This window comes from Mytilus galloprovincialis, chromosome 4 (assembly GCF_965363235.1).
Source record: "Mytilus galloprovincialis chromosome 4, xbMytGall1.hap1.1, whole genome shotgun sequence".
NCBI classification, from domain to species: Eukaryota; Metazoa; Mollusca; class Bivalvia; order Mytilida; family Mytilidae; genus Mytilus; species Mytilus galloprovincialis.
The window spans coordinates 99,352,784-99,364,026 of record NC_134841.1 but is presented as its reverse complement, the minus strand read 5'-3'; the positions used below and the strand labels follow the sequence as shown (position 1 = coordinate 99,364,026).

Genomic DNA, 11,243 nt, shown 5'->3' with positions numbered 1-11,243 from the left:
GGTCTACCAAGTGCTCTACGAAACTTCTTACTAAATTATTAACATCTAGTTCATACGCAATCAAAGACGGGCTACAAAGTTATTGTGAAACTGCCTATTCTAGAGTGGGCGTGATCGAATGAATCAGATGTGGATACTAAAATATTCCAAAGATCTTTTAGAGTACATACAATCTAAGACTCTCTCATCTTTAAATGTATTAAAACATTTGACTTTTCTACACTTTACACAAGTATTCCCAATACCAAACTAAAAGACAAATTGAAAGAGTTGGTATGACTTTGTTTCAGTAAAAAGAATTGCGAACGTAGATACAAGTATCTTGTCTTGGGGAGGGATAAATCCTACTTTGTAAAGAATAACTCTGATTCAAACAAAAAATTCTCTAAAGCTGACATTATCAAGATGCTTGATTTCTTGATTGACAACATATTTGTTACGTTAGGAGGACGTGTTTTTCAACAGACTGTCGGAATTCCAATGGGAACCATTTGTGCCCCTCTTCTTGCCGACTTGTTTCTTTATTATTATGAGGCTGATTTCATAATAAGTTAGCAATATCCTTTAACTTTACGTTCCTCTAATCTTCGCTAGCCAAGGGTTACGATCCACTCCCGTTCTCTTCACAGAAGAGAACGGGAGTGGATCATAACCCTTGGCTCGCGAAGATGCGTTCCGCTATAAAGATGATGTTCTCTCACTAAATAATAACAAAATAGGTGACTATGTTGAACGAATCTATCCAATCGAACTAGAGATAAAGAATACTACAGATACAGATAAATCTGCCTCATATCTAGAAATTGACAACGAGGGTCAGTTGAAAACAAAACTTTACGACAAAAGAGATGATTTTAGCTTCCCAATAATAAACTTTCCATTTCTATGTAGCAACATTCCAGCAGCTCACAAGGAAGCTATTGAAACAAAAGTTCCAAATGGAGAAGTTGAAATCATCCCTTCGTAAATTTTACAGACGCCATCACGGGTTGGTTGGCCGTTATGAAATAACTGTTTCTCAGATGATATCAGATATGTCCCTTATGTCATAACTACAATACCTTTCCCTTTTCACGAATGTGATCTACCGAATTAGAATATTTACCGGATTTGTAATAAGATAAGCAACACGACGGGTGCCACATGTGGAGTAGGATCTGCTTACTCTTCCGGAGCACCTGAGATCACCCCCAGTATTTGGTGGGGGTTCGTGTTTCTTAGTCTTTAGTTTCTATGTTGTGTCTTCTGTACTATTATTTGTCTGTTTGTCCATGGCGTTGTCAGTTTACTTTCAATCTATGAGTTTGACTGTCCTTTGGTATATTTCGTTCTTTTACCTCCTCAATTGTTGTAATCTTCATTCACACCTAGTTTTACTGATGTATTAATTTGGTTTGTTTTTATAGAGATTAAGATTATAACACAATGCTGACTGCTGTATCCCTTTTTTTTTGACATTTTTACGTATTGTGTCTGTTTGTTTTGTTCACACATCGTTGTCAATATAATGGCATTTGATACAAGTGAGAGGTTTAGTTAACCTTAAAATCAGGTTTAATCCACAATTTTCTCCATAAGAAATGCCTGTACCAAGTCAGGAATACGACAGTTGTTATCCATTCGTTTGATGTGTTTGAGCTTTGGATTTTGCCATTTGATTAAGGACTTTCCTTTTTGGATTTACCTCGGAGTTCAGTATTTTTGTGATTTTACTTTTCTCTATATTGTTTAAAGCTACCTATGTTACACACTCTAAGGTTTATTTGGTTTCTCCTTCTTCACCTTTTGTGTTCATACAGTACTTCAAGTGTTCAAGTCTTCATGTATTCATATACCTCGCATCCACTGATGTTTTAAGGTGGATAAGAGTTACTTGTTATAATCGTACGGAACAGCGCATCGAACGATACTACAAAATAGAACGATACTACCAAATCGAACGTTTTACCTACAAAAAAACCATGAGCATAGGAATATGTAAGCCTGTGAGTACGAAGTCAAATATGAATATTATATTACAAGTGCAACTGCTATGTTAAGTAAAATGTATAGGCTTTGCATATTAGTGCATGCACTTATTTTACTTTACATATTCAAGTATTCAATAAGTGTAAGATCAAGCACCAATGCATGGAATGGTGTGCTAGTAGCTTATAAAGTATTGATACTTATTATTAGTTTTGAATTCAGAGTATTAATTAGAAATTTGAAAAATGTCTTTGTTTTCCTTAGATCTTGCTTGATTCAAGTGCAAACCTTTTAGACGTACAGGTTATTTCCACATTCTCACCAGAGTAGTACGTTTTATGATTTCACCATCATTTATGAAAGGATTGATTGCAGTTCTATCTAAAGTAAGAAAAATAGATCCATTTTTGTTATCTTACATTGCAGGTGTTGTGTGGATCCTTTTAAGAATTAAATAATTTTCTTTTGTTTGGTATCAAGCTGCTGTCATATCATGTTCAAGTCCTTTATTCGCATTGTTTTACAGGTAAATCACACACAGACATGTGGAACTTTATCAATGAAGGTGAACAGCCATTAAACAGAACTTCACCAATTGACAAGTAAAAGAAGAATTCAGAAAATGCTTTTTTATTGTTAGGAATATTGCGTCTACGCCAGATAAGAGTTGAAAAAAGTATGAAATAACAATGTACATGTTCAGTTACGATTGTATTTAAATTCAGCAGTTCAGTTGGAACAACAATATCATTTCCAACATTTACATCACCATTGATTCATCTGACAAAGAACTATAAAACTTTTATTTGAGATAATATTTTTTCTATTTACATTTTGTCTGTCTTATGTTGAAGTCAAAAGAGTTAGACAAATGGGTTTTAAACTGCATGTACAAGGATTTTGGAATCAGGTGTCAATGTTTGTTGTATTCCTATGTTTCATTGGCACAACAATATTTATTGAACGGTCTTTTATAATTTCACAAATCATGCATCAATACAGAGAAAGTCATGGAAAAACTTTTGTCATTTTTAATCTGGGTATCTTATGGGATAATATTTTTATTTTCCTAATTTTTGCGCTATTTTCACATTTCTCGATCAGTGTGAGAAAAATATTTCTCCTCACTAGGAAAAAATCTGTTCTCGGCAAATGATTGGTCGAAATTTAATTGTGACGTTAAATTTTCTTTGTTTCTTCTGAATTTTCCTATTGTGACGTCATGAAAAAAGGAGACCATGCCTGATGACGTCACATAAAAAGTACATAACTTTCTCCATGTTAAATGTTATTTGTATTTAATGTTTGAATATGCAAAAAATCCTTTAAAGTATTTTTGCGTTATTATGTTCACAATATCATTGATTGCATTTGCAAGTTTTGGAAATATATTGTCAGGGACCGTAATGTCCGGTTACAAATCATTTGGAGATTTTATGACTCTTATAGAATGTATATGTAAAGTAAATTATTATTATTATTATATTGACCTTCAGTCTGTCATAGGTTTATACTTCTGTATGTATTTATGTTTTTCTTTTGTTTTATGAAAATGTTCACTGCTATTGTGTTAAAAGCTATGAAAATATTGAAACAGAAAGGAGTAACTCATGATGACATTGCCTTTTTGATGAACTATTTTATTGATAATGTAAAACGAATGTTACGATGACATGTTCTGTATGTTAAAATAATTTCAAAAGTGATTGACTATAGTTGAGAGTATAAAACGAATGTTTTGATGATGTGTTCTGCATGTGAACACACTTCAATAGTGTCTGACGATTTTTTTGTCAGTACGTCAGAATGTGTTTTGCATCTTAAAGTTTTTTACATAGTAAATATCCATATTTAATGATGATAATTTTATTTACGCCTTTTATTTATATAATCTTTTATAACATTTTGTTGATAGGGATCAATGGTTGATTTAAATTGTATTAAGAAAAGATAAGAAATCAGACTTGCATTACCGTTATGTTAGTTAAAAGTTGTGTGAATAAGACAAAATGAAATCATAATAGTGAAAATGGAAGATATATATATCAATGCATGATCAAAAATTTTGATAAATCAGGGCGAAAGAAACGAGAAAAAATACCCAAATAATCGTTATAACAATGTTTGTTTATAATGGCCGATTCTGGAAAATTTTCATGAACCAATTATCAATGGCAAATTGCTGATTCCAAGTGCTTTACATATTAAAATAAAACTCATCAAAGATACTAGGCTTATAGTTTGTACGACATACACAGTTTGTACTTAAACATCGTTCTCCAAGATAAAGGGATTGTTTACGTCACCAAATATGTCAAACCCCGAGGCTCTCTCAAGTCAGGAACCTGTTATTTAGTGCTTGTCGTTTGTTGCTACTTGTACTTTGTTTTTCGTTAATTGTGTTAAACATAAATCAGGCCGTTAGTTTTATATTGTTACGCTGTCACTCAGGGAACTTTCAGAGCTGACAATGCGGTGTGGATTTTTTTAATTGGGAGGCTGCATGGTGACATCTAGTTTCTTACTTCTACGACATTGGTCTCACGTCAATGTAGTATCGACGTCTGTATTTATAGTATAGTATATAATAAATCTCTATAAAAATCTGTACAGTAAGCATGAATAAAGGCAACAGTAGTATACTGCTGTTCAAAACTCATAAATCAATTGAAAAAAAAATACCAAATGAACCATATTAAAGTATTGCTTCAAAAACAAGTGACAGAAGACACTAAAATGACATTCAGAAATTCACTGTCGAAGAAAAAAATGGAAAAATTACAAATGACAAAAAGGTGAAAATAAGACAAAAAACAGTCTACACAAATTAAACAGAAGACCAAGAAACACAAATTCCATCCAAAATTGTGAATGATATGTTCGCCGGTAGAAAAGTAGACACGTATACACGTATACACTTAACAATGCATAGTTCAGATAGCCTGTCTTTGTAACTGAATAAGTTGTAATGGCGCTAGCATATTTTTGCATGTGCACATATCATTTGTCTGTTTGTGAATATCTGATTGTATAATATCTCTTTTACTTTCTGTTTGGTGTTCGAATAGAACTCAATAAATCTATATACATATGTTAAATGAGTTGCAAATTTCAACCAAAAGTACTCACTCTATAAAATTCAAAGTTAAAACTCATCATAGATACCATAACTATTTTTTTTATTTACGCCAGACGGGTGTTTCGTCTACAAAAGACTCATCAGTGACGCTCAAATAAAAAAATGTTAAAATGCCTAATAAAGTACGAAGTTAAAGAGCATTGAGGACCAAAAATTCCTAAATGTTTTGCCAAACACAGCTAAGGTAATAAAAATATTAGCATTCTCTCTTTTTTTTTCTTCTTTTTTTTGTTGTTGTATTGTTTTAACTTTCTTCCACCTCATTGTAAATCTTTCAAATGAATACCGGTAGATTATGCTTTTGAATGATTACCCAAACAACACAGCACTCAAAACTGTAATGGAAATCTTTTATATAATTGGCTAACCAATCACTGACAGAATAATTGAAATTCTACCATAGGTAAAATGTAGATACCTTCACTATTTTACAAAAGAAAGTCGAATTCTCTATTGAACTTCATTCTGTAAATACTATGCACCACTCATTATCTACTGAGTGTGAATTATCCTACCTTCTAAGTAGTAAAAGAATGGGTTATAACTTTGCAGTGGTATACATATTCCTTGGTGCATTTTTCATAAAACTTCAATATATTAAAAGCGGGAGTAAACACCCAGATATACGATTTTACCGAAAATCGTATATTGAGACCCCAAACCGTGTCAAAACAAGGCAGTTGGCTTTGGTTTCCAATGAAATAGATAGCAATATTTTTAAATGAAGTCTACTGATAATTCGTCAGACCTATCAATACGTTTGGAATTCGTAATCTTTATTAAGAAAGAGCTAAGTGTCAATCACAATTTTTGATATCCTGCTAGAATAAATATCACAGATAAAGATAATGCAGATCATGTGCACGAAACTATTCAAAATCATAGATAATTAGGGGATTCCCATGTTGTCTATTTCTCTTGACATCTGACAGATAGCACAGATACCACAGAAATTGACCACCAGGCAGTCATTACATGCTGAACCCTACAAAATAGTTAAAGAGAAAAATTAGGTAAAGAAAAAATACATGGATTCTGTTATTAAATCTGAAAGCTTAAAATTACATTTTACAGACATATTACCTCGAAGTGTTTATGTGTATACATGTCATATACACTAGATTCTGGCTTACTTAATAACATTTGATTTGGATCATAACTTGGCTGAAATCATGTTTATACAAGTCGTATTCGCAAAAAAACTTTGATTTCTGTAATTTACGACAGTCCATGGTATGTGTGGGTACTTTGTTGGCATATTTGGACATGGGGTTGGCAAAACATAAAGAAAAATCCTGGCGCCATTTAGATCCGTATCTTTTCTTTCATCGCCGCGATAGAGCTTTGTTGTGCTGATGCGACGTAAAGCAGTGATCAAATAGTTAATCTTTTCTTTCGTCACAAATAACGACAACCGCTTAATTACAGGTACATAGAGAAGTTTTATGAAGGTTAAACATGTTTGCAAGCCCTCAAAACTCCCCTGCATGGAACAATGGTGTATAAAATAAGAACATACTGTAAAAATCAATTGTAAATTTCTTGACTCATCAGAGAAAGACACACAAGTGCCGAGAGTAAGAGTCATCACACTGACTGATAGCTAGTTAAATGCCATTAACAAATAATAAATAAATCATTTACCCAGACTTAAGTATCAATGAGAACATATCCAATGGATTTAGCATATAGACGTTATAAACAGTCTGAGAAAAGCATTAGTTTGTTGATTGCCAAACGTGCACAGTAACCTTTATCAATGTAAAAACAGATAAAAATCATATTCAAATATCTTGTAACATCGTTGAATGATTTAAATTAGATAAGTTAACTCAAAGGATAAATTACATTGGATATATTGTATTAGAATTAAAAATTAAAGAAAATGAAAGGTCATCCCCTGATGACGCAGCCAAGTCGGTCATTTGCGAATATGTTACCAAAAAGAATACTTTTAATTGAACTTCATTTGTTTATTAATAATTTTTCCTTACCTGGATACCACCAAGTGTTCTGATTCGTGTTCTCATGTTTATAGTACCACCTGGAACAAAATAGTGCATACAACAACATTCGCCAATTCTGGATGCTACACTACACGTCAGACATGGCAAACAACAGTATCCAATTATGCCTGTAACATAAATTCCCCCCTTATATTTATACATGGAAGTCATTTTCCCACTTCAATACGTCATTTTATAAAGTTGATGTTGTCATGGTATGATATTAAATCATCGGGGGGGGGGGGGGGGGGGGGGGGATGACAACAGTTCCAAATAAATAAAATGTGTTAACAATATATCAAATTAAAATGAAGTTAATGGAATACTATTGGAAAAAAAACACTTCCTTCTTTCTTTAGTATAATGACAATTGTTTTCTTTTTTAACAACAAATTTATGACATAATAATGTACGAGTAGGGTCTTGTCAGTTATTACAAATTACTTTCTAGTATTTGTTGGTTTTACTTTTTTGTTCTACTATAACTTAAGAATCATGGAAATGATTGGATTAATGAAGGCCTAGTTAAAGGTACAAGTGTCATTCATACAAAATGAATTTGAACTACGACAAAAAAAGAAAACTTGGATTTAAAGTGAAGGTTATATGTGATAGCTTACATGTTTTGCAGTCTGAGAAACAATCGCATAAACCAGTTGACCAATCTCGATGACCATGGACATTTGAGAGAAGTAAATTTCCCATCTGAGATTGTGGTTGAACTGTTACAATTGCTGCCATCTGTTAGATAAATAATAATACAATGCTTGTGTCTTAAGGAACGATTAGGAAATATTCATAAATATAATGAGATAAAATTGAGGATGGAAATGGGGAATGTGTCAAAGAGACAACAACCCGACCATAGAGCAGACAACAGCCGAAGGCCAGCAATAGGTCTTCAATGTAGCGGGAAATTTCCGCACGCGTAGGCGTCCTACAGCTGGTCCCTTAACAAATATGTATACTAGTTCAGTGATAATGGACGTCATACTAAACTCCGAATTATACACAAGAACCTAAAATTAATAATGAGACAATTGTCGATCAAAGTTCAAAAAGATGTGAACAATTACATATCACTGTACGTCCTTCAGCAGCGGATGGTTTGTTTTAAACGAAAGCTCCTTCTCTCAAACCAACCTTTTAGCGCGAGTGGCAAAAACATAATTATCAAAACACTTAGTAAGATATTTTATGATATAAATCCGAAAAAAAGAAGGAAATTCGTTTTTATTAAAACAGTCATTAATTGATTTTTTTTTTGTTCATCGATAAGAATAGAGAGATTTATAAATTGACTTTTATTCAATGCATATTTCCTGGCTGTCAGTTTTTATTTGTGGGAGAAACCAGAGTGAACCATCGACTTTTAGTAGTAAAACTGAAATTCAGGTCAATTGATTGAGTTTATTTTAAAATAACGAAAGCAGACTTAAATTCAACAAGCAAATGATAGAAAGAAAATTAATTTTGTTAGTGACGGTTCAGAAATTATAAACCTCAATAAATCCCGCAATTTTATTAATTTGAATACATTATTTTTTCAAACAGGATGTGTTTTTCAATATTCGCTAGGTTAATGATACGTAAAATATCATAAAAAAAGAACATACACCGGAGATAGATACATGCAACAAATTAAATAAGTTTATTACATAATAAAATACGTAGCAACTAAGTAAACATTAATATAACTTAGTATGACACAGTTAAGAAGGTATTTTGATATTTTCTAAGTAAAATTTATTATGTATATTCATGTCTGTTATTGCAGGAAATTGATTATTTCTACCTTTGCCTCTGAAAATTATGATTTTAACATCGAATAAATTATTCTTGTAAAGCGGCACAGATTATCGCTATTCCAAGAGGAATTCAAAGTTCCATAAATACTGTAACCCCCCCCCCCCCCCCCCCTCTGTGGATATTATGAGGAAACTCTCCGAGTGGTTAACTCGCCACGTGTTCAGAAAATGTTTTATTAAACTGTTTATCGGATGAAACTTCATAACAAACTATGATTGAAATTATTAAAAAAACATGTTGACGGTGTAGATGATATGTATCTGAAAAAATAAAATGTGGGCATTCGTATTTTTTAGTCTAAAGCTGGATGTAACTCAGTTCAGCAATACCAGAAAAGGAATTATGTTTGAATATATTTTTTTAAGACATGTAAAATTTATCATGTATCCTACCAACGAAAGCTTTGAAAAAACCCTAATAAATAAACAACAGGCTTATTATTTAAATTGGTAAGCATGACGTGTATTTCATATTCAAGAGATTCATTAGCGACTCTCGATCGCAGCAGATTGCATAATTTTAAATGGTAATATGATGTTATGAAAAAGTCATAGTGTCCAAATTGCTGAACCCTTCCTCAAATCCTGGATAGAAATTGTTTACAGAAGTTGATATCCCAATGAACAGATTATTTAAGATTTGTAGCCAACCAAAAGTCCGAATGCCTAATATTCTTGAAATAAATATCAGAATGTTGCATTTTACAATTAAAGCCGTACAATGTATTTTTGCATTATTTTTATTTGAAAAAATCACTGACTGGCAACCAAAAGATTTGACATTGATTTTTTTTAATATTTTTAATTGTACAATTCATTTACTTAGATAGTATGCGGCTTGAATTAAGAAGAATACATATCAAGAAGAAAAAAGCATAACAAAATCTATAAAATGCTAACGAAAGAATACTGAGAAGCGATTTCAGTATAAATGATAATGATTTTATTTAATTTATCATTGGTATTTTTCCCATAATGTTATAGAAATCCCTACTATTTCATTTTTTTTCTAAACGCATTTTTGAATTTGTTGGTTTACCATACCCGATTAATAATATGTTTTCTTGCATTAGCATTTACCTTGTAAGCAACAATTTATCCATTGACTAACGAAACTTCAAAAACAAAAGCAGAGGCGACGAAACAATGAGGCAATTTGGGTATTTATAGAACTATATTTTGGTCGCACACACCCCTACCCTCCCCACTAAACAATAAAAACACTTTTCCAAAGCTGGTAAATATTCAGCTGCTGTTGGTAATCTTTGATTCAAAATAACCTCAATCCACTTACTTTTAGTTCGTAAAATTAGACAATAGCAAAATCCTGTTTTCAAGTATATTGTACAGATATCAACCATTCTGATATTTTGTCTCCCCTCCCCTTCTTTTCCATGAACACCAACTCAAACCATCTAAATACTATGTTCCGTCGCCTTTTATCATACCCGTAAATGTTCACAATAACTTACTTCTTATAATAGGGTATCACTAGTTATACAAATTAACTTCTGCCTCCTTTCCAAATATTATATAATAGAAAGAAATTTGACAAAAACATCGTTCCTATTTATATTTGACCAGTATATATGCATATTCATCTAATTTTCGATAAATTTGATTTGAGCATTTGTATTCATTTTTTTTTAACTTATATAGAAACTTTATCAAGCGTAGTTTTAGTTTATTAAAAAAAAAGTTTAGTGTCAATAATAATTCGCCTTAGCAACAGTTTCTAACATTGAATCAACATTAAGGTTTCGTTATGCACTGCACTTTTGACAACCTTCCAATTTTCCTCTTTTGTATAATTACTTCCTGTTATATTGATAATGAACGTGATCACCAATTCAATCTGAACAAATTGAAACGACGTTGTTTTGATATGGCACAATGAATTGCACAGCAAGTGCATATGTCATAAAGCTTTATTACTTGCAGTACAAGGAAATTGAATTTTATATCAATACTATTCGTGGAGTATCAACATTTATACTTTCTCATAAGCATAATCAGGAGAGGAGCTAAATATGAAATTTTGTCAACCATAAAGTCTATTTTTAACATTAATTTGTCTTGACAACAGTTTCTAATTTCAATCAACACCACGTTTCAAACTAGCTTATATCTTTTTGTGTTACGCACCCAATTTAGCCAACATAACGGAATTATAAAAACCTCTCATACAAGTGAGAGGTTTAGTTAGCTATAAACCCAGATTCAATCTACCATTGCATTCTGAAAATCCCTATACCAAGACAGGAAAATGATAGCTGTTGTTCATTTGTCCCGTTGAAAGAAGGCGTTCGGTTCTGTCAGTTT

General features: G+C 32.1%; 1 protein-coding gene across 1 annotated transcript; it reads right to left on the bottom strand.

Moving 5' to 3' along the window:
* Positions 1 to 5,866: 5,866 nt before the first annotated feature.
* Positions 5,867 to 10,447, bottom strand: LOC143070880 (placenta-specific gene 8 protein-like). Its single transcript, XM_076244990.1, has 4 exons — positions 10,394 to 10,447; positions 7,734 to 7,854; positions 7,102 to 7,241; positions 5,867 to 6,092 (listed from the first exon to the last, which is right to left on the bottom strand). The coding sequence occupies exons 2-4, from the start codon at positions 7,852 to 7,854 to the stop codon at positions 5,997 to 5,999; spliced, it is 357 nt and encodes a 118-aa protein (XP_076101105.1). The 5' UTR covers positions 10,394 to 10,447; the 3' UTR covers positions 5,867 to 5,996.
* Positions 10,448 to 11,243: the final 796 nt, after the last annotated feature.